The following is a 25151-nucleotide window of genomic DNA, read 5'->3' on the forward strand; positions in this document are numbered from 1 at the left end:
CTGTACACAATCAATTCAAAGTCGTCGCATCTTTGATGAACGGCCACCGGCCGGCAGCGGGAAGCACGGCAGTTATCAGCGGCGCCTGCGTTCGCTTATCGGCCGTCGTGGTGGGGACAGCCGATTTGCCCAAGTTATATTCTAGCTCTCGCCTCGCTCAGTCTCACACAGCTCCGTGCGCGCACCACACGACTTACGTCATTACGTCATGTGTAACGTTTGTACCCGCGATGTGGCGCCGGCGATCGAAACGCCGCCCGCCAAACCGAACCGCACGCTCGAACGCATGAAGAGGAAGCACAACATCACCACCGACCCTCATGATGAAGAACGCCAGAAGGAGGTCGCCTACCAGCCAGACCTGCTCGCAATATCCACACAGTACAGCAAAGTCGCTTACGATCTCTTCAAGCAGGGATTAGTCCGACTTCAGGAAACCAAGGCTTTCGTGTGAGTACCAGTGGAAATTTTTACTTTCTCCTTCCAGTGGAAATATCGTAAATTCTATAAATCGGTAATCAATAAAATTAACATTTAGTTATAGTTTGTTTGTACAGCTGGTTCTTTTATAACTTGTTGATTTATTTGGTTAACTTTCGTTTTATTTCAATGGAAATGACGCACGAATCGTGTTTTCTTTAATGTTGTTTTACGTAATTTTATAATTAACATTTTTCATTTACGTCGGATCTTTTCAGTCTGATAAACCCTACTGGCAATACTTTCTAAATGTGACATTTTTTTCCATATTATTCGTAATTTTTAGAGCAAGTTTGCCGTGAATTTGAATCTGGCCTCGTCCCAAAAAGTAAATTTCGCTCTTTATTTTTATCGCTTGTAAAAACTCGCTGACTTTTTATGTTAATATAAGATAAAAACTATACATATGTAAAAGAAATCTCTTCAAAATTAAGCACCTTGGACAGTAGAGGCGATTCAATCATTACTTCAAGGCTGAAGAACTAATTATTGGTATTGCACGGTACACGCTCTTTGCCACGTCTAGTCGCGTGTAAAGTCGATTCATGTTACTAACTCAATTGTTTCTATGCAATTTCATTACGCAAGTTAGAAAAAAACATAAAAATTAAACAACTGAAATTGTACTATGACAATGTATAACGATGAAATTATGAAATCCTTTGCCAAATCAGCAGTACAAAACATATATCTCAGTTTTCTCAAAGTAAGTTAAAGGGACAATTATATGGTCTTGTACAATTCAGCAATGGAAACCTACTACACCGTATAGCATTCTTTTTCAATTATAACTTGATTACCACAAGTATTTGCAATATCAAAAGGTTCTATAAATTCAAAACGTTGTACAATTCTTCAAACATTTTCATCCATAACGGATGTTAAGCTCAATTTTATCTCTACTATCAATTGATAAAATCTTAAAAATATGGTATTTTACACAAAGAATCTCGTAATTCTTTGACTAAAATATCATATTTTAAAACTTTCATAAGTTTGCTTTATTAAATTCGCAAAACCTTAACAAATATTTCGAGCAAGCTAAACCTTTAACAATAAAAGTATTAAAAAAATATACTAGTCACAGTTAGGTCGTAAAAGGGTTATAATATACAGTTTGTCCCATAAATTTATATACGAACATTTACATTCTTATTGCAATGTAACTTGCAATTAAAATTATAATTGTTACTAATGAACCTGTACTGCTGACTGTACCGTACTTTTCGAAAAAATTAATTGTTTTCGATATTATTTGCCTACTATACCACAGTTTGTATAATATAATGTTAATCACAGTTGTCTATTTACTTAAAATAGTCTGTTTAGCTTAAGTTTTTGTCCCGTTTTTATATTCGATTTCTAAGTAATTTTGTTGCAATTATGTTTTATAAATGGCAACCTTCCAATCATTTATAATGATCTAATCAAATAATTGTTGTTTGCCTTAACTAGACATTTATATTTTCACTACCTTGCCTTGCGACGACTACGATTAACCTAAAAGTTTGCGCTTGAATTTAATTAATAACTATTTTTTTGTTCGTGATATTGTCTACGCGGAATTAAAAAAAGATAGATGTATCCTTCTAGTCTATGTGCCAAATTTATCTGACATCACTTAAGATACTTTAGAGATATAATAACAAACATCTATCCATCCAAACTGTCGCATTTATTATATTTGCTATCCCCCGTATTTGCCGACGTTATTTTTGTTGTCTCGTCAATAGCCTAATGGTTAATCCGATCACGTGGTCGTGGGTTCGAATTTTAAATATGCTTCGATTTTATTCAAAAGAAATAAGTACTTGATTTAAATTGTTTCCCATTTGATATGGCTATTTCACGATCTCATCCGTGACTATAACGAATTGAAGTACAAGTTCAAAGCCACTATTAGACAAATCGTTATGAATAATTTATTATTTAAAAGCCTACCAGAAATATTACATAACGGTTCGTTTGAATACCAAATGATTATTAGAAAAAGGCATTATTTAGAGATAATTTTACAATTTTAAAACAGTTTAAAAATAAATTTTGACAATGACACTTGCAAATGTTGCATTTGATACGTTATATTTCAGTACGAAATATTAATTCATTTTGTATACCAAAGTGTGACTCCAACGACATTTTCTCGAACTGCACATAAGTACATGGCTTTTTGAAGAATTACTAGTTAATATTTTTTAGTATCCATAACGTCATATCTAGTAGGAAATGTGAACAATTTATCTATGTACGCTTGTAGTCCATGTTCCGTGTCCAGCTACGCGAGTATCACAAATCTTGTATCGGGAAGTGATACTGCCAGACTGATATTTATGGTCACCCGCTCGCCGACAGTTTAAGTATCGGATCGGTTTATATGTAAAATCGATACACGTTTTTTTCAAACTGTATTTTATATGCATACCGCAAAAAATTAATGTAAATGTACAAAAATATATTAACAACTAGACGTAACGAAATAGGTCATATAAAATTTGAATATCCTTTTTAATTATAAATCCTTTTAAAGCAACTAAAGTACAGTATCTTTGACCTTTCAGATTAATTTAACAAATCCATAGATCAATATCTCTTTAGCGGTCGTGTCGGTAGTCGAGGTCGCGTCTCCATTGTACCGCGGCACGATGGATTGTAACTCAATAGTATCCGTCTCATTATAACTGGACACTAAAGCAGTTAGTGCTACAGTTATAAAACAAAATACTACATAATAAGGTCACTGCAGGTTATTTAAGTACAGAATATTACTCTCATTATAACCATCGATATATTTTAAGTATCAGTATAAACAATTGTTTTTACCTTGAAGTTATGTAAACTTGTGCAATTGCTGCCAAATTTCTTTTTCGTATATGTTTCTGAAATTAGCGGAAACCAATCATGTACTATTACATCATATTGTGATGTATTTTATTAACGTAAAGAAACATAATAATTACTTTATAAAACATCGTTTGATTGCGTGTTGTTAATTATAACTGTAACATACAAGTACTTTATTATTACTTATTTTCACAGTAGAAAATCTTTTATAAAAATGTTGCCATCTCGCTCTTTTATCTTTGAAATAATTCTGGAATTACACAGAATTAATATTGTGCAATTTCACTGGAATTACATCCAAGTATCTGTACATCTTTAACAATAAGAAAATAGTTATAATCAATTGCTTTGATAACTAACGAAGTAAAAACCCACTTCACAGATATAAAACTGATTAAATTACTCTATTAAAAGTGAAATTAAGTGGTCTGATTCATTTTCATTGTGTCTTGTAAAAGTATTGTTCAATGTATGCATGTTTTCCAATTTTCCTGTTGACGCAAATAAGTTCAATAGCTTAAAGATCTCAAATCTCACGCAACAAACATCCAAAATCGCAAATACGTCATCTTAACATCGATTGTTACCAAGATAGTGTCAAAAGATTTCTATATCGCAGACAATATGCTGATAAAATTTCCTGCTATACGTTATTTGAGAACAAACGAAATGAGATAAAAGAAAAATCTTTTCTTTTTTTCAAGAGAATAAATTCTTAAAAGATTCCTTACTTAAATTAACATGGAGAAAGGCTCGATTGTCGTTGCATTGTTTAATCTGTGAATGCAAAGGATGTCTGCAATAAAAGCAACAAGTAAGTCATTCTACGTCACAGAACCTCAAATAAGATCAACTGTGGCAACAGATATGCTTTCGTACTTTTCTTTCTTTGTTTTTTCTTTCTGTTTATTTGAGTGGGTGTAACGTAGGCGTTATAGGACACTACCGAAAGTGTTACATAATTTTTGAATATGTCCGTTTTTTTATCTACAACGGCGCTTTTTATCTGCGGGGTGACCGCCACTCGGATACCGGAACATGGGGTTGATATCAAAGGTCGTTGAGTAAACGCAATACTTTTACTTCCTTAGTAACAAACCGTGAATTAAATGAGTGTTTCAGCTTTGTTGCTAATAATCTTTATATCTCACTTTCCTGAAAGAAAAAAAAATACCAGAAAACTAGAATAAGAGTCTCTAAGTGAGAAAAGAGATTCTCCAATCGGTAAACCATTTAGTATTATTGCAGTTAAATTTATCATAACACAGGGTGTTTTCCTATGCCAAAAACCCGTCATTACAGATCCCATGAGATACGTAGTTTTGTATTATTGAAGCAAGCAGGGCAATTTTACCTTCAAAGCATTTATTTCAGTCGTAGGCTTTCTGCCAATACTTTTGCGTCATGTAAGTTCAACATCTCCCTGTATCACGACAGTTGACTGATAAATATCAGCATTTCAGCTATTTCCGTCTACAAACACTCTAAAGTAGAACAATAACGGCCGAATACTGCAACGAATCTTAAACACTATGCTTTGTTAGCGCTGCTTACAATTTTACTGACGTATTTTAATAGAATTTGGAGTTTAAGTGTAGCCTTATCTATTTATTTAAATGTCGTTTCAGTATACGGCTGTTTTTGTCGCTTTTGAATTATATTTTTAGGTTATTTTTGCTACTTTTATACGGCTATGAAATCAAAGAGATCGAACGATAATAGTTAAAATCACAAAAACATCCGCACATTTTCCATAGATGTTAGAAAAACAAACAGCCAAATCAATATGTACAGTTTACGATGTAGTTTTTATTCATTTAGTTTCGTCTGAGTATTTCCGGTTATGGGAGTAACTAATATACAAATTTATGATATTTTGTCATATATCCATTTTGTTTTATAAACACGTTTATGTTGGTCTCAACCAATTCTTATTTTAAAATTACTTCTTACCGTGAAAAATCATGTAATTGCTTTCATTACGCGTAATAAAAGATAAAAAGAGTTGATTTTAATTATCAACTTAATTATAACATGTGTATTTATTTGGCAAATAATATGATAATTATTAAAATACGATCATGCCGCTTATTTTTTTAATAAGACTGGCATGGGTAACTTTTGGCCTTATTGGTCATCAGTTAAACTTTTTTTGCTCTTTTTGTTGCCAGTATTTTGCAAGTCAGTAAATTAACTGTCAACGTGTTAATTATATTTTAAAATATTGTTGCTAGGTTTTATTTTGAGCACAAAAAGTAAGGTTACAAAATCCAATACGAGAAAACAAATCTTTTTCAATTACTCTTTATTGGCTTTTACAGCCTCTATGCTGGTAATTATCATTATTAAGGATTTAACGTTATTTTAACTAATTTATGACTTGAATAAATTAATCTACAATTACCAAGGTTGTATATACTGTTTAAAGCATTTGTTTATCCATGATCACAAAACAGCTATAGTAGAACTAGAAGTGACATCATTACGATGATCTGTCTTTGAATCAGATATTAAGAGCCTATTCATACATAACAATACCCACCTGTGTTTATACATTCTTGTTACGATACATTTTTGATAGATGAGGTGGTGTACACGAACGGAAAGTCAAATATGTTTGAAATGCTTAAATAGAAGTAGGTCTCTTTATTTCCTTCAATACCGTGAATATCTCCATGGATAGCAAAAGAATGTGGATTCATAATTTATCTCATAATCAGAAGGTACATCTAGTCATTATGCAATCTATGTTTTTTGTAAACCGTATCCATACTTGAATTTAATCCAAGATGATCTGTTATTACCATTTCGAAGTCCCTTCCAGTTACCATATTAAGGCCTTGTTCTATCGATGTTTTGTTATTCTAGTTTTTTTGACGACTGTACTTATAAAGTATTGAGATACAGTCAGCATATTGAGTAGAATTGTATAATAAAACCATTAGTTAGTTTGATTACAAAATGATTACAAATATGGATGAAGAATGTTCTCGTAACATCTTTGTAAAAAGTAATATGTATTTTATGATTTTTAAGTAACATTAAAAACAAAAGTGCTTACTTAGTTATGTAATAGTAGCACTTTGCTAACTTATTAAGATTTATGACTTTTTATACGATGCCCACATTTTCCGGTTTTACTTTTTTTAATCTATGATTATAGAAGAACTTGTAACACTAATGCGTCGAACGTTCTATAATTATTTTTAAGAATAAAACGAAGTGGATTTGACGGTGGAGGAGACGCATAGGAAGGGGAAATGTCCTCTTTATGTGCATCTCCTCCTCCGTCAATTAAGGGTGGGCAAACGCATCTACAATTGCGGATGTTTATGGGCAGCGGCCGCTTTCTATTTCGTTGGGTTCAGGTGGCCGCTTACTCGTTTGCCACCCTATATTATAACAAAAAAACGATTAAATTAATCGTAAGATAATTTTTATCATAATGTTATTGTGTTAATTGTACGAATGAGTCAATAGTCAATTCGAAATTCATGATTGTTATTATATAGTAAATAGTTTATCATGTACACCTTTTAATTTGTACCTGGCTGATTCACGCGAAGATCAAAGTCCTTAAACATTTAAAAAGGAATGCAAAGTCTGATACTCATAGTCTATTACGTTACGTATCAGATTTTTGCCAAATATTTTCTAACTAGCTTTCGCACGCGACTCCATCCGCGTGGAATTAAAAATACTAAAGTCAGCATCTTGCGTGTTCTTCCAGATTATCATCTACATCTGAACCAACTTTCATCGAAATCCGTTAGCAGTTTAGGCTACAAACTCTAACAAACTTCCATCCATCTAAACTTTCGTTTTTATAATTCTAGTGTGTTGTAGAACAATCTCATACAATTACGTAATACAGTAATTATTCAAAAGAAAGAAAGCACTACACAATAACATCTCTGTACTTATAACTCAATTTTAGGATAAAAAAATGTTTTTACTAAAAAAAAATCGAAAACCAAGTTGTAACTACATACTAAAAAAGATAATACACTTCTTTCAGTGAAACGAAATATTAGTGTAAACAAGAGATTGCCGAATTCTAAGAAGCGTATGTTTAAAATCAAATTTTCCTTTTAACCCCTGAAAAGAAAAACATGAGCCGTCACCTGCGACTTTCCCAAGAGGCGAGAAACCCCTGAGTACGTGCCAGTGGGCACGTAACAGCGTGTTTACAGTCGCCATCATGTTATTGTAATCTACAGCCATGTGTCCACTACGCAAAGAAAAATGGCCTCTACGGTACGATTGATAAAATGAAACAAAAGCGATTATTGGATTCCGCTCCGACGCGAAGTTAGCGGTCGTGGTAATATTGAAAACTTGCGATTTGATGCATTATTAAAGTGAAGTACTTCTTAATACATACGAAATAAGTTGTAGTTTTTGGTACAGTTAAGAAATATAAATTCATTTTTATGTTATCTGTGGCAACATTAAAGGACAAATATGATTTTTATTGTTTGAATCGATGACTCTACATTAAACAGGTGAAAAAAGAGACCTATAAAAAAGTTAGATTAGATTATCTAACTAATATTATAAATATGAAAGTTTAGATGGATGGATCAATGGATGGATGTTTGTTGGAGTTTGTGGATTAAACGGCTGAACGGATCTCGATGAAATTTGGTATATACGTAGAGAAGACTCTGGATGAACACATAGGCTACTCACTTTTGTTTTTTTTAATTCCACGCGGACGGAGTCGCGGGCGAAAGTTAGTTGTATATATTGAAACACGTTTATAATGTCAACAAAATTAAATCAATTGATATAAGCTTAGTACAAAATCAAAAAATGTAAGTAAAACATTCAGGCATCCAAGGTTGATTAAGGTGGGAAACAGGTCATTTCGTGGACTCTTTGATTCGTCTTGTAAAGCTTCTTTGTATGTTATATTGGGTGATGTTCTCATCGCTGTCATTTAGTAAATGATTGATGAAAGAAATTCCGATTGCGTAAACAAAATATCTCATTTCTCGATGATTCCATCTGCGTACAATACAGCTCAATACAAACATTTGAAGAATTTAAACAATACAAACATTTAAATTATCTTGAGGAAAACAGCAGGAATATTAATCTCATTTTCAATTTAATAGGAATTAAAATAAATCAGGAAAACTTTTTAATTCGGAAGTAAAGATAAAATCATTCGAAATTAAAACAAAACAGTAACGTTATGAATGATTCCATCCTTTTAATATAAAGTCCAATGTATTCTTCTAAGAAAGGAATTCATTCAATGAGAACGAAAATCCACTTGTAAACAAGATAAACATATCAAACAGACGTCAGATTTTATATCAACATCTCTATCGAGCTGAAAACTCACATGATCTCACTGACGTAAAATGTAGCTAGTAACTCTAAGTTTGAAGAGAAAATGATTAAAACTATTGTAGAGTCGAATTAAATATAGTAATTACTAAACAGAGATTGGAACAAACTTTACTACGATTTTATAGTTGATTTGCTGTTGCTGGTGACTTCGTGCGCGTGAAATTAAAAAATATAACCTATGTTACTCACTGATAACGTTTATTTTAATGGTGAAAGAATTTTCGAAATCGACCCAGTAGTTTTCGAGTTACATCAATGTACAAAAATACATATCTTTCCTCTTAATTATATTAGTATACATTTCAGTTTTTAAATTCAATAGATATGTTAAAGAATCTCAGAACTATAATCTTTATTGAGTTCCTAATATAACAAAATCGGTGTCAGTCGGACGAACACGGCGTATAGTTTGTACGCTCCAATGCGTTAAGTAAACGCAATTTACTTTCATACAATTCATTTCCTACAAATCAACTGCAATACTACGAGTATTAGTATTCTATACAATAAATGCTTCGATAAAGATATAGGCAAATACTATATTGTCCAGAAAGGGATTTACCAGAATCTTATATGTACGATATTAGAATCTCTTTAAGACTTTAAGAGCGGGCGCACACTTTTGAGTAAACTATGGCACAACTGCTGTGCGATTGTCGATTGTTTCTATGCAATTCAAGTGTTTGGTTGCACAACTAAAAATCTAGTAGTGTGCCCATATCCATATAAACTCATAGGAATCAAAGTATTTTTAGACAACTTATGTAATTGATACTGTCGCTTTAAAGTCAGAGCAACACTTCTCGTCCAGACCCAGGTTGCGCGCCAATCTATCCATACTTCTAGTGACATTGACAGCTGTCAGCTAGGGACGTGACGTTTATGCCGATAATCTAGAGTTGCGCTAATTCTATAGCACGGTACTAATTTTGTTCCTAACAGTATACAGTTGTGCGATAGTTTGTTTAAAGGTGAGCGCGCTCTACATTTTCATTGAAAAACATATCCAAATGATTGAACTGTTTTTAAATTCTCATCGTCATAGAAAAACCCTTAAAATCATGATGAAGTAGCACTTTCATTACTTGAACTCTCTTTGTCATAACGAGTACAAATAGAACATTCAACAAGACGCTATCTCGACGTGTCCGCAATCTTGATAGATTGCCTTCAATCGACTACTTCATTGATATCGCTTGTAACCATTGTCTAACATGAATCGTTTTGTTTTACTTAATTAATCTGTTTAAAATACAGATTACAGAAACATCTTCATTTAACATTGTTTTTATTAAATCTTACCAAATATAGCAATTTAAAATTCACCAGATTTTGCATAATTTGTGCGAAACAAGGCAATTCAAGTGGACGAATGCAATTTGCGTATTAAAACTTTATGTTATGGTTAATCCTCTATCGAAAAGCCAATTCATATTCTGCACATAATTTCATTGTAACATAGGCTTAAAATAATAAATATCGCTTCACAACACTGAACATTTTAGTCCCTTGGGAGATTTATAATCACTCTAGATAATTGTGACGTAGTAATTGGATTATGAATTGCGTGTCGGAGCCATCACGTCGTAAGAACTTATTGGTAACAAACGGTATAGCTAATTACTTTTTGCTGACAATAAGAAACAGTAGTAATTTTTTATCGACACTTGTGAAGCAGATATAAGATGTTAATCGTATTGCGGAAAATTCTCTTAATGGATCTGTTGTCAAAACATTTTTTTAATTATAGGTTTAATACAGACATTATTCTATTATCTATAATCTTAAACACAGAAATCATCAGCCAGTAAAATGCATAATTCTCTCATTTTATTTGATTTCGACTACAGGTACTGAGATCTAGAAAGTTCATTGCAATAACTGTCACGATAAATTTTATAAGGTGTTGACCTTGACAACAATGTAAGTACGTTTTAAACGACCACCAAATCCTACTGCTGCGTGGCAACGTTAAACATCATCGTAACATGTTTGTATACAACGAATTGAAAGCTGACATATTTTGTTCCCACGCATGTGAATTGCGACAATAAATTAGGTTGCAACTTGAACAATGTTATTTTAAATGTTGCAGTCAGAATAATTTTGAAAAAATTGAAGCAAACTTTTTTCTAGAATCGAATAAACTAAAGATCAATAATCGAGTTAAAATATTGTCGTGAAACTGAATATCATTTTATTCTCAATTAAAAGTACGACAACAACTGTAAGAGTTCCGTTAAAGCAATGAGAATGTATTTCTAGTAAAATCTTGTTGCCAAGCGCACAGCGGCATTGTTGGCGGGTTTTCTAATGTATCATGTCGCTACATTTATAATCTGCATAATGCTGGCGTGCTCTATGCGTCCCACGTCGCATCTGACATCTGTAGCATTCCATATTTAAATTGCGTAACCATAGACAACTGCTTTCTATTGTTTTAGTCTTGTTTACTAATCTGTGGCAAAATGTTCAGTTCATTTTCCGTTTATTGTCTCTATTTTTATCAATTCCTTTTTACAAATAAAACACAACAAACAGATATGTTTTAATGCATTTATAAACAGTTAGAGAAATAAAATGATAAGATTTCGCGGTTTTGTAGGCGTTCAGAGGGAAGCCATTATTCTAAATTGTCTTCAGTGCAGCGGTGCACACGTAACGAGGTCGCGACTGTTATTTCCGAGAAATTTACTAGCGAACGCTTTAAGAACAAATATAAACATATGTATTAACAATAATTACGGCGTACATACAGGTAAAGCAAAACAAAATTACAAGATTTTCTGCGTTCACACATGCGCTTTCTTAATCAGCTTGGAAGCTTATAAACTTTCATATCAATTTAAGAAATTTTGGCGCCAACGTATTATATAAATCTTAAACCTAAAATACACAAAAATAATTAACTGAATATTAAATAGCGAAACCGACGAGATTTTTTTTTAATTCACTTTGAACAAGTAGTTTTTTTTTACCGAGTAAATAAAATGATTAATACTGGCGGCCATTGATTTTTAAATGTCAAAGGATACACTTTTAAGAGGATACAGATTAAAAATCCGATATCAATCAATATGCAAATTACTTAGGCTTGTATACATTGCTATTCGATCAACAATGTATTTGTTATCGCTTGTTGACACTAGATGTCGCCGTTAGACAGATATTTAAACTGTAATCACCTGTGATTAATGTGTTTGCATAATTTATTACGTTAATGGCAAAGATCAACAATTACTATTAATAGATAGGTACAAAGATACTCTGGAAGTCAAGATATTAAAATAAGTGATAATTCGAATTAAATAAGAGTATTACAAAGAGATCTATCGACTACATAGTCACAGATAAATAACCTCAAATTTTTCATGTCAAATTGCGTGGCTTGAAATAGTAAAATCATTCTAAGAAATATGTTAATAAAATGAACAATGCCCTCAATTTCCGTATTCGTCTAGAGTCTTGATGTTTCTTGATTAAGAATCTTTCCTCGTAGTCGTTGCAATTAGATGTTAAGGCGCGACAGGCTAGCTTCTGCAATAGTAGAGAGCGGCCCTTACAAGGGCACCGTTAAAATGCACGCCATGTAGTGTGATCACGGAGCGAATTAGTGATCGGATGTTTAGATAATTTCGAAACGGCTTTACTTTGAAAAATCAATGACGTTAACAATTAAGTAATAAACCTTCAATAATCTTATCAATTATTACATTTTTATTATATTAAAATAATTGCACAGATTTTAGGGTAATCCCCGCTGGGTTAAATGTCGGATAACCTCGTTTAGTCAATGCGTCTACAAAGGTTTGCACTGTCATGTTTGCTATCCAGGGCGCCTATATCGGATGACAGCATATGTCAGATAATTTGACACTTGTTATTTTTATAAGTTTAGTGAACAAACGATGAATACATTGATCTAGTTAACGATACGATATTAATATTTACTTATTCTTATACAATGTATATTTATGAGTTTGTACGAACATTTGTATATTTCATTCTTGAGTATTTAATATATTTTTTAATTGCGTCAATTCCGATCCAACACATTCTCGTTTCCAAAAGTCGCAATATGTTTTCAATATTCAATGGACAAAATAATAAAAAAAAACGGATCTGGAAATAATTAACGACAGATTATAGCTGATAAGTCCAAAGTACACCTTTAAACAGCTACAATTTCGGATAACTGTACTTCAGAAATAAAATCCTAATTGCTTTTAAAATAAAGATAAGGCATAATCTTATGCAATATGAAATGGTGCCATTTCGCTTAAAAAACAAACGAACAAACATTTTCGGAATTATCTCCGTTCTTTATTACACTTCAAATAGTTCAAAAGGAATTTGTTAAAAAAAAAACACTTAGCTAGTAACGACAACGCAAGACGACATAAAAAAAATGACAAGTAAAAAAATCATATACAGATAAAAATAGCTGCAGCATTTTATAGCATAGTTGATAAAAGAAAAATCGGGCCAGAATAATTAAAAAGGCAAAGTCATAAACATGAAGTGATTTTTAAATACCAGTACCTACTCTCATTAATTGGCAGACTTTACAAACGACCGTGTCACTGGCTGTATGGCTTCACATTAAAAAAGTAACGGATATATAAAAATAACCACGGACAAGAAATTGTTTATGTCGTACAAACTTGTATGATATATTGAACGTATTGCCTGAGGTAGTTTTTTTCCGGCGAACGCAAAATTCAACGCCTTTTACCCATATCACAATGCCTAAATAAGAATACGCACCAACCACGCCATTTTGGAGCCACATGACAAAAGATTTAGTAAAAAAATTGTAGGGAAATCGCACAGGTCAAGGGCATATGTAAAAAATGTGTGCGGTTATTCCCTTAAAAATGACTAAACAACAAAAAAAATGTATCAAATTTAACTTTATGCAATATCGATAACAAATTGGCGGTTTACCACGTCCGTACGTCCATACATTGACAGATGTTGTAATGTTATTTAGCAATATAACCTCAAAATTATTGCCGCGCAGGTTATTTACGAGCACGTGCGGCCTCAGATATCGAGTCATGGCATTACAATGGTATTACGTATGATACGATATAGGCCTAAAGACAGTTTTATTAGCATAAAAATCATGATTTTAGTGTCGCTAACTGCAAAGGTCATTCACCTTTTCGTGCTCTGATTTTGTTAGAATATGACAATTTTTGCAATGCTAACACTATTTAATGCCTGAAACGATTGTTTTTCGTATTTATTTGTTTCTTTCCTGGTTTTGGTATTATTAAAAAATATTTACTACAGAAAATTCGATAGCTTCCAATTTTAGGAATTTCAATTAGCATAGCAACATAGTATAATGACTGTTCATTTCTTCCCTCTGCAGAAGCTTTGGTCATTTATAAATTTAAATTTTCCACAATCTTTTCATATAATTAACGTAAAGTGGTTCAACTTGTACCCAAAGTAATCACAAACCACTATCACTGCAATAAAACGTGCAACTGATATGGGATATTAATTTTTATTTTTGAAATACGCACAATTCACAACGATTACTTATACATTCAATCTATTAGATTGGTTTTGATTTTAAATCTAAACAAATCTATTCCTTTGATGAAGAAAAAGGTATTTGGAATAAAAAAAAAAATCTTTGTTATAATTATGGCATTCCAAAACGGTTTTTGAGAGAAAAGAGAGAAGGTCTGTGAAATAAGATTAATAATTGCAGTTATAATAAAAGTCGTTTAAACTGGATGTTATAAAGTGTGAACAAATCGATTAAGCTATCGGTTTAAACCAACATCAAACCACTATTTCAACACGCGCTAATAACTAAGCCTTTTAAAGTCGACGGCTCAAATCACGTTTGAAATACATGAGGTTGCGCGCCTTTAAATGAGATTAACAGCGACATTTTTCACAATCCGACGGTCGTGGGCTTAAAGTGTTTGCTCTACGATCACTCTGTCAAAACCATAATTTAAAACAGCTTAATGCTAATGGAACTTCTGCATTCGACCGTCCTAACAAATATAGGAACTAACTTTCTGTTTACTTTCGAAATACCATAATTTTATTTCCCCTATTTTTGTTTGTATTTTAAAAGAAAATCAAAATTATTTATTCCGAATTAGAGGCATTTAACTTTAAACAAGATCATTTAAACATCTGTCAAAAGAAAAAAACGAACTGTCAAACACTACTTTTTTACAATTCGCAATTTATCACAACGGACATTTTAACAAAATGCTTCTTCCATTGAATAAACCGACACACGATTGCGGATCTCTTTTTGTTTACACAACCGAAGCTCTCCCAATTTTATGCTCGTCCATTGAGTTCAAGTTCAAGAACGAATCTTGAATCGATTTACTTCGAGCCACACCGAAATTACTCGCAAAAACAGCATCTTAAATGGACACCAGCGATGAATAATGCATCCTGCAGCGGATACTTGGCTTTTTGCCGTTTGTTTTTTACATTTATTTGAAATTCAAAGCGACGCTACAGGCACTGTGGTAGATTACTTTACAAACGAAAATATAAATTATTTATTGTTTCAACACAATTCTCTCGGTAGATCAAATCGCAAAAAGTGAAAAAGTTCATCAAGATTCGAGTCTGAAGCGATTTGTTTTACATATTTATTGTTTACTGTTTAACAAAATTCATGTACCTTAAATAAAATTAAGCAAAAAGCATTATAGGGTTTTTATTATACTGAAAATTAATTAGAATTAATTAAGAATAATGTATTACAAGATTACGGTAAAACATGTTCAAACTGATATATTCCAATTTCAAACAACCGTAGGATTGACGGGCGACATCTTTGATCTGAATTGCAAATGAAGGCTCACAGTTTGATCACTTAAATGGTTTATTTATAAACGGCTATAGATCACTAGATCACATCGATTAAACTAATAAACCGTACGGTCCTGACAAACACGGAAGATTGGATCTGTACACAACATTTACATAAAGGGACGCCAAACCAAATAAATAACCTAATTCAATAGGTTATAAAATTCGATATGAACGCCTAAATTACGTAAACATTCATAACACAAACCATAGTTACGGACAATTGTATTTTTTTATATTTTTTGAGACAAAAAGAGAGGTCATAAATCACTGTCATACCAAGTTCCTTCACAACAGATTTTTAATTACATTCAAATGTCATATTAAGTCTTATGTATAAACATTTTACAAGTACGTTAACGAAGTTCTTGTAATAAAAAGCTGTCAATAGGTTTTAATTAAGACAAGTCCATAAACTGAAGTGAAGACTACTGCGCCGTCCCGCCACGTCAGTACGAGTACTAACGATGCCTACATTCCACTATCAAGATACCATTTCTTGTTCATTAATAAAATTGCAATTAAACGTAAAATTAAAAATCCTTCAATATGTGTATGTAATAAAATCGTGTAATATTAATTCCTGGCAGTAATACTAATTTTTTATTAATGGCTGCTTGAAATTTTTAATCTGCGTCATCGTTATTACGGATATAAAGCTGAAACATCAATTTTATTTTGATGACCGATTTTTTATGTTGCTTTTGTAAAAAGATTAATAAAACCTAGCAAGTATTAGTCATCATGCAAATAAAAGAAAACTATAAGAATTATTCGATAACGGTTAATGTTTCAAAACCGCACGTTCTCTCGCCTTGACCTTCGCGAATGCAAACATGGCTGCCTGAATGGCGCGAAAATAAAATAGAAAGATATTACTCGTGCTGCCACCGACGTCATTCTAAAGTAAATAATACAGATTTTAAAACTCTTTTTATTGCAGGGGGAATTACTTGAAATAACTTATGAACGTAATGATATCCGAAAACAAAAATTTTAGACCGAAAAACATTTGGCGGGAAAATTAACCATTTTGTAAAACATATATTCTTTTATCCTATTCATTAATTATTGAAGAATAAATAGAAAAGAAAGTTTATTTTCGTTTAGCATTTTCCTAATGTTTCATCAGGGGTTGCGCAACCACGGGCCGCAAACACGCTCCTTATCGCAGATAGTAGCCGTGAGATGAGGCACGTCGGCAAAAACCAACGTAAACGATAGCAAATTATATTGCTATCCTTATCAGATATCACATTTATTCTAATCACCATTATCAAAACGACTGAAACTGCACTAGTAAGAAAATTGCGAATTTCTTTTAATTTAGACGCTATAGATTGCCTTTTAGTACAGAGAAACTTGAATCAAAATTACTTTGATCCTCTTTTGTTTTTTCTCTAAATTCAAATTAAAAAATACTCACCACAACGAGTTTTATTCTAAAAATAAATCAACAATAAAAAAACTTGCTATAAAAACTGAGTATAATCTTGCCGCTTTTTCTTATCGGCTATATCTATTTTCATTCGAGACGCGTTAATTACTTCCATATCGGATATAAAGGCTACGTCACAATGATAATTTGCAACGCAAACGCTCGTGCGATTTCTACAAACATATATATGACAGTAACACACGAGGATAAGAGTGAAATAGATCAGAAAACATTGCAGTATTGCTACATTCGAAGTAAGTGTTGAAGCAGTACTGTATTAACTGCTCTGTCTGACTATTCCGCCCTCGTGTGTACCTCGCATTACAATTTACAAACACTACGTAAAGCATACGTGAGTGCGAAAATGACGCGAACACCAAAGACCTACTCACACGCCGCGTTATGGCGCTAAAATATCTGATTTAAATTGTAAACAGTTTCATCATTTAATTTAACATAAAGGTCAATGGCACGCAATAAATTATTACTTCCACAAATATTACGTACTATATGTTCAGGTGCTATTTACTTATGATGTTAATAACGTGATCCCAAAAAAAAAACAAAATAGTTTGCTGTAGTTTTGAGGTTAGATTTTTTCGACGAGACGATGGGGACATAAACCAGAAAGTGTTAAGACGTTAGCTATAAAAGAAGAGGAAGACCGAAGAAAGCATGGATGGATTGTGTGAAAGAGGATATGCTTAAGAAAGGAGTGGATTCAGATATGACGGCTGATAGAAATGTATGGAAGAGCAGCACGTAATGTGCCGACCCTCCGTAAGGGATAAGGGGCAGTAGATGATGATGATTATGATGAGGTTAGATTTTTTATTTCCCTAGATTCTAACTTAAGTATGTAACTTTAAATAAACTTTATGATAGTTTTAAATGAAAACGCATCTTAAGCTAACAACGATAAACACCAATTGTTTTCTAACGAGTTATTCATCGTGTTCTGTAACCCACATCTCGCATTCAGGTCATATTTAACACGATAAATCATCACCAATATTTACTCTCGACTCTACCCGCGTGAATTAAAAAAAAAAACAAAAGCAAGTTGTCTATGTGTCCTTCCACACCACGATGTACGTCTATGCCAAATTTCATCGAGATCCGTTCAGCTGTTTAGGTTACATACTCTAACAAACATCCATCCATCTGAACTTTTGCATTTATAATATTAGTTTGAAGTATGATTTATTTTATTGATTATTTTCGTCTATTGCAAATTTCGTATCATATTTGACTCTTTATACCTTGATGTCCTTGAAACAGTTCTGAATTATATATTCCCCGTATCTATTACATAATGAGTGTTGCGTATGTTATGGATTTACAGACACTTCCCATTAATATTTCCTCATTCTGTTGTAAATCTTCCGCTTCCTATTTAGTTAAATTGTGAAACATTTACTAAATAATAATTGACAAGTTTTGAGATAAGAATTTTCGTGGTTGTGTTCGATTTGGTGTCATTAATTCGTGTTGTAAATTGACATTTTTTTTTTATATGTAATCATAATTATCAACGTTTTCTGAATGGCACTAATGTATACTAATAAATCGAGCGTGCTCAGCCAATGTACATTTGTGTACATGTATTATAAAATTAATTTAAGAAATCAAGTGCAAATTGCTGTCTTCGCGCCGCTGTAAACATCAATTCACGATTAGTAAACATATTTATGCATATCACGCAAGGTATTATCAAGTTAATAAATGTGTAATGTAACCTAAAAAGTTTGCAAATTCTATTTAGCCGATTATTAGATAGAAAAAATTATGTATGTTTATATTTTATATGTTGTATATTGTTGCAGCATAGCAACAAGGACGCCGCAGCCGCTGCATATTTCTCTGGCACTGCTGGTGATAGCAGCATGGCTTCTAAGGCCAGGCCCCGCTGCTAGCTTGCGTGGCTGGCGCGCGCTCTACGTCGCCGCCGTTGCCACGCATCTCGGCGCGCAGATATGGATGACACTTATCTCTGGTTAGTAAACTATTATAGTGTTTTTATTAGCTAAGTGTTCTTACGTTTTTTTTTAATAACTAAAGGCCTCCTTTCCTACAATCTTCTTACGCAGCGTTAACTAGTGTTTACGTTGTCATGTCTGTTCGTCGACTTTTGATCTTTGACTGTAGTTTATTTTTATGAACTTTTACGTAAGTCAAAGTTCTTTTTCACCAAACTATCATGTCTTACAAGTGTGTAGGCGGGTGTCGCGACGTCTTCATTGACTATGTCGAAGAAAAAGATTGCCAAATTTTATTTTTAAAGTTTTCTTTTTCGATCTATTTTTACTACGTCAAATAAGAAGCTTGGTTTATGCCATACATTTACGCCAATGGTGGTAAAATCTGAATCTATCAACACATATAAAATGCACCTGTTTTAAGTAAAAAGTAAGCAGACTTAATTATGCTTGTCGGTCATCGTCCTGGCGTGCAATAGCCCTTGCCCTTGGCCAATTCTCAGAACAAGGGAATACAAAAAACAGGAATTGCATCTCATACGAGAACTCACCGATAATGCGATGTGTATGTATGGGTTTTTCTCTTTGATTTTTTTCCGGTATGTAATTTACAATTTCCATTGTTGTCCACTTTTATACAAGATATTACATTTGATTCGAACATATTCTGGGTTAAAATCCAGCTATGTACAAATGTGTTGTTCGATTTATGAATTTAATATAACTAACCCGACTCTTACGGTGAAGGGAAACATCGTTATGCAAACTACACATGGAGAAGAAATTTAGAAATACGTGTGAAGTCAACCCGCTTAGATAGGCTCGGAACCCTTCGATAGGGACGTATAGTAGTGAGCTAGTGTTGTTAATGTTAATTTACTTGATTTTTACAATAAAAGTACTTTTAAGATCATGTATCTAAATAGACGATAAGAGTGAATCATTAACAATTAATTTCAAATACTTTTGTCCCATTAACCGTTCGATAAGGTGAAGCACACAACACAACTGACAAGAGGATTGTTGACCTAATTCCGAAGGCGATTAGGAAATCGGTGTACAAACATCTATAAAGTTAACATACGCCACACTTTTCCTGTTTACTTTTCAATTGAAAAGTATGCGTAATGCAAACGGTAAACATTATTTTTTTCTCACACACTACCAGTTTTTTTCATTAGAAACTTGACCGAAGTGAAGACAAATGTTTTTTAGAACTTCTTTAAATATTATTTTAGAACACCCTATATATATCCAATAAACTATCCTGTAGTACACATATTTCCCCTCCTTGTTGAAGAAGGTATTAAAAAGGGTCGAAGCAATTATGGGTTTAAAAATAGCATAAGAGAACCCTTCATACAAGTCATTAAAGGATTCAGACTAAGACAACTTTCCACCCCATGAATTAATTGAAGTGGTAAAAACCTCTCATGCGACAAATTCACATCTCAGTTCCACCTCACGTCCTTGTACAATTAATTCCAATATTTTATTAAGAATTCCATTACGTTTTTGTTTGAAATTCATCGCAACAGCGGGAACAGATCGAATCTTACTACATTTGGTCTGCAGGCGCAGTGGAGTTTAAAATTCCATCCGGGATGATGTAATGAGTAATGACATGATTGTTTTCCGGTTATGTATTTAAATATGAACGAAGAGGAATGTGCGGCTGCATTGTTCTTATATTTCGGCACGAGACATATACAATTGTTTTCACAACTTCATATGTTGTGTTTTAAAAATTGAATCACTCTTTTGTTCCATATTAAAAACTTTCACTAAAACTTTGCGAAATAAATAAATTACCCGAGCTTTTTATCTTTGCTTTTCAATTATCGTAATTACAAAAAAAGGAAGTATGTATAAAATAAACATTTTAATTTCTTATATTTATCCGACAATCGAGGCTTTTACGTTTAATATTTAAAAGGTTAAATGAATTAAATTTTTTTACAAATTACCAACATTTTTTTTATTTAATTAAACAAACTGGTTTCTCAATTAATATTTAATATCACATATTTCGGCAATCTTACTCCTTAAGTCATAGCCGACTTGTTTAAAATTAAAAATTAATTTTGTCAAAAAAATTAACAACCTCTGCATCATTACTTACATTCCTAACAGCTAATTATATACATTATCATGAGTTTTGTTTAAAGGTCACCTAACATCGAATTTTACAACATACTGTATAAGGTATATATACAGTATGTTGTACAAACATTAGTAATAGACGAACGTTGATTCCGATCTTACTCTCGGTCGGTGTCCCAATTCTCTGATTGCTAGCGGTTGTGACAATTGACGGACGCTATATGACACTCTTCCGGGACCTACTGATTTGACCTTTGAAAACGAACCGTTTGATATTTGACATCAATACAAATGAATTATAGCAACGATACTTTTTATCTTTATAAATTATCAAAACAAAGGAAAGGAGGCACTTAATATTTCTTAAAAATACTTCATCTTGTCACTTCTTCTATCAATGCTTCCGTAAAGACTAGTAACATAACTGGACCTCATATGGAATCCACTGCCTAATTTCATCTATTCTATCCAACTGCTACCAAATAAAACCTTCAATGTATAACTTCACTTTTAATTATTTTATTCCAGGTGTCGTCCTATACTTCTCGTTGCCCCGGCACGAGTTCGGCCGCGTACAGACGGTGCTGTTCCCCGTGTACTACGCGTTCAATGCGGTGGTGAGCCTGCTGGCCGTTCTCGCCTACTTCCGCACACAGACCCTCACACACTTCCAGCACACCTCCTGGGTACAGGTAAGATATGAAAACCAGTTCATTTATTTTGTTACGCGAATTCGTAGTTATAACTTTAGTTAGCTTAAGTTTAGCTAGCGTGATTTTATTCCCTTTGCCTTCCCACCTTTTTAACATGAACGGATATGAAGGAAAAGTGGATTTGACGGCGGAGGAGACGCATAGGAAGCGGAATTTGCCTGTTTATGTGCGGTTCTTCCGTCGATTAAGAGTAGGCAACGCATCTACAATACAGTCGTCTAGGCAGCGGTCGATTCGCCCGTTCGGCAAATACAGTTGGCCGCTTGCTCGTTTGCCACCTATTATTTAAAATAGCTTTATCTCGAAACGTCGAAAAAGAATGGTCTTCGCTTCGTCGATTGCAGAAGCGTGCCAATTTTGTAAAACGATTTGTAGTGTAAATAGTTGCGGTACTTACATATAACATTACAGTAGGTCATTCGCTACATCTTACAGGAGTTATAGCATTGTAGGCCTTGTGTATAAATTTAATAGCGTATCTGTTCATCATAAAGGTACATTACACAGCATTGTGTTTAAAGATATAAATAATATCGGACATTACGAGATATTTATATCACCATTTAAGTTCAAACAGAATTTTATTAACAATTATAATACAAGAATTCATAATAATGCAAGGGACCTGTGTTATATTTTTTAACTGTCAATAAATGTGTGCGACCTGCAACGTTAAAAATGGCGCCGAAGTTTTACCTTGCCCTTTTCTTTTTGACCTTAATCATTATTGCGAATTAAAATATTAACAAGTACGCTTAATGTAATCCATTATTGTATAATTAATAAGCAAGGTACTCGTAATATTTTAAAAAATATATACGTACTTCAATTTCTGATTTTTGAAACATTTTATAGTTTCTACTAAAACGTGGAAGGCTTATTCGTGGCACTAAAAATAAAATTATAACTAATTTTAAAAACATGAATTTAAATCACATCTGATTGTACGTTCAAATTACGGTATTAAAAAAACTTGGCAAAATGTCCACCATTTGCAGTGGCCATAACCTCTCCGTCCGCCTGCCAAAATATCCGTTACAGTTATTTTGTCATGTAAGCAAAAATAACTCACTATACTTTACTGCTAATCTTAAAAATCGTTAGTCTAACATCTTTGGCCTTTTTAGTCTAAAGTCTGATAACCTAGAAGGTTATAAAGTTCATTAAACAACAACAAATACGATTACTATTTTTAAGGTTATATTTTATTCTATGACAAAATTGACGTGAACATTTTTAGCAACAGATCATCAACGCTGTTTTCGCGCGCAAAACCACTCTAACATTTGCAGTATCCCAAGGTTTCATTAGGAAGCTTTGAAGCTTAATAATAGGTATTAGTTTATCAAATTATTACGCTGTAATTCTTTTGATTGATGATTGCAACGGAAATGTAATTAGCGAGCTTTTATCATAACCCTTGACACACTTATTCTGTGAAATCATTCACAAGTTGTTAGTGTATTTATATAAAAAGATTTGCATTTTCACTACTTACATGATGACATAAATCAATATATCGAGCGCAATGTCTACACCTTTTTTATTTCGTGTGATTTTCTGTTGTTACAGTTAGCATTGCTGCTAGCCGTATTCAGTATAGAAGCGTACGTGCGCCTGCGTCTCGTGCAGCCCATGCTGCGCGCTAAGCACGTCAAGACACAGATGGAAGAGGCAGCGGGGGGCGGACAAGAGGTAATATAACACGAATTTTTAATATATATTTAAATATTTATGCTCTTTAAGCCATAAGTAAACATTATAACACACCAAGGCAATAAGCATTTTAAAAAAAGGCGCCAATCGAATCGTTTGACATTAACTGACAGCTAACCATAGATAAATGTCAACAGATGGTATTGCCTTTAACGAAAATAATAGTTTAATTTGTTTTTTTTTGTCCAGGTCGGTCGCCTTGTCATGGGCGAGCTGGCGCACTGTCCGCGCTACATTCGCGTCTTGAAGACCTTCCGTACCTACCATTCTACTATCGCAATGGGCACCATGATCGCCCTCGGCTGCTCCTGCTACTCCACCATGATCATAGTAGACTCAATGTGCCTGTAGAGCGCGACAACTAAACGAAACGTCCAATGTTTTATATATTTAAATCTTTGACGTTTACTCTGTGTTGTCTATGGATGTTTTAGTTAAGGAAAAATAACTCTATAGTGTTATTGTTTGTTTCTCATTGTGCGAAATGTACGATGTATGATGTATAAATATGACTTGGTTATTTTTCTTTTAACGTTTTCATCGAAGATTATATTATATTTATCTATTATTTGATATCTAGATGTTACGGAATTACTGGTGTAAAACAATGTAATTCTGTAACATCACCAAAATTATCAATTTATTGTTTAGATTCAACGCGTATTTCAAATGTAACATTTCTGTAAAATAGCTAAGGATGGTGAGATTGCATTTGTATTGCAGTTTAGTTCCAGTTCCGATCCAGGCTGTGAAGTCTGTTCTATTATATTTTAGCTAAATAATAGTTTTTCAACGTTTTCGATAAGTGTGATCTGCAGGCGCTGGTCGCGTGAATATTTCCGAATGAAATACGTGTTTTTCGAAGTAAAAATTGTATGATTGTGTTAATAATTGACATTTAATGCACATAATAGATAATTTATATAACCTATAATAATTCAATATTAAGTCCCTCGAATTTGGGTAGTATAAGGCATATATATTCTTGCCAATAATAGTATCTACTCATAACTTTTTGTATTTTTATAATATTACTTTGCAGCCGCAATCCATCGGTAATTAAAGCTGCTTGGTTACAAAAACGTGACAAATTCATGTCGCCCGCTGTCAGAATTCCTCCCAGGAATGCCATACAATTTAGTCTTAAAGATAGATATTAAGAATTTAGATATTACGCCGATAAGTAGAAGACTGGAATATACGATTATGGCAACACTAAAGCCACTTGTAACGCGTTCTGCGAAACCAAAGGAATTGTTAGACGTCGTTAACTTTACGTCTCGCGTTTAAATGAAACTCTCAAAGATCTCGTTGATTGCATTCATTGATTGTTGGTAGTTTTATTTCATGATTTTGCAGCAAGATCTAGTCAGCAATGAACGGAGATTGGTCGTAAAGTCGCGATATGATTCAGGAGATAATACGTACGATCAAGCAGCTTGCAGTCGCGGAAGTATTGTATTATATAAATTTAGCAATATTTAATCACTAGTTAGTACTTTATACCGATGATCTGAATGTTATCGTGTAAGATATCGTTATTTATTCGAGAGAATGATGAGAGTTTAATTAAGAGTTTTAAAATAAATAACTGTAATGAGTAATAGATTGTGTTGTTTTTTTATTTCATTGTGTGTTTCCTTACATATAATT

At 33.0% G+C, this 25151-nt stretch overlaps 1 protein-coding gene across 1 annotated transcript; it reads left to right on the forward strand.

Annotated features, from left to right (window-relative positions):
• The first annotated feature begins 136 nt into the window (after nucleotides 1-136).
• Nucleotides 137-25106, forward strand: LOC106099316 (transmembrane protein 205). The gene is made up of 5 exons (XM_013277827.1): nucleotides 137-450; nucleotides 18814-18983; nucleotides 21598-21761; nucleotides 23355-23477; nucleotides 23688-25106. The coding sequence occupies exons 1-5, from the start codon at nucleotides 209-211 to the stop codon at nucleotides 23847-23849; spliced, it is 861 nt and encodes a 286-aa protein (XP_013133281.1). The 5' UTR covers nucleotides 137-208; the 3' UTR covers nucleotides 23850-25106.
• The last annotated feature ends 45 nt before the right edge of the window (nucleotides 25107-25151 follow it).

Source organism: Papilio polytes, unplaced genomic scaffold, assembly GCF_000836215.1.
Source record: "Papilio polytes unplaced genomic scaffold, Ppol_1.0 DF824135.1, whole genome shotgun sequence".
Lineage (NCBI taxonomy): Eukaryota > Metazoa > Arthropoda > Insecta > Lepidoptera > Papilionidae > Papilio > Papilio polytes.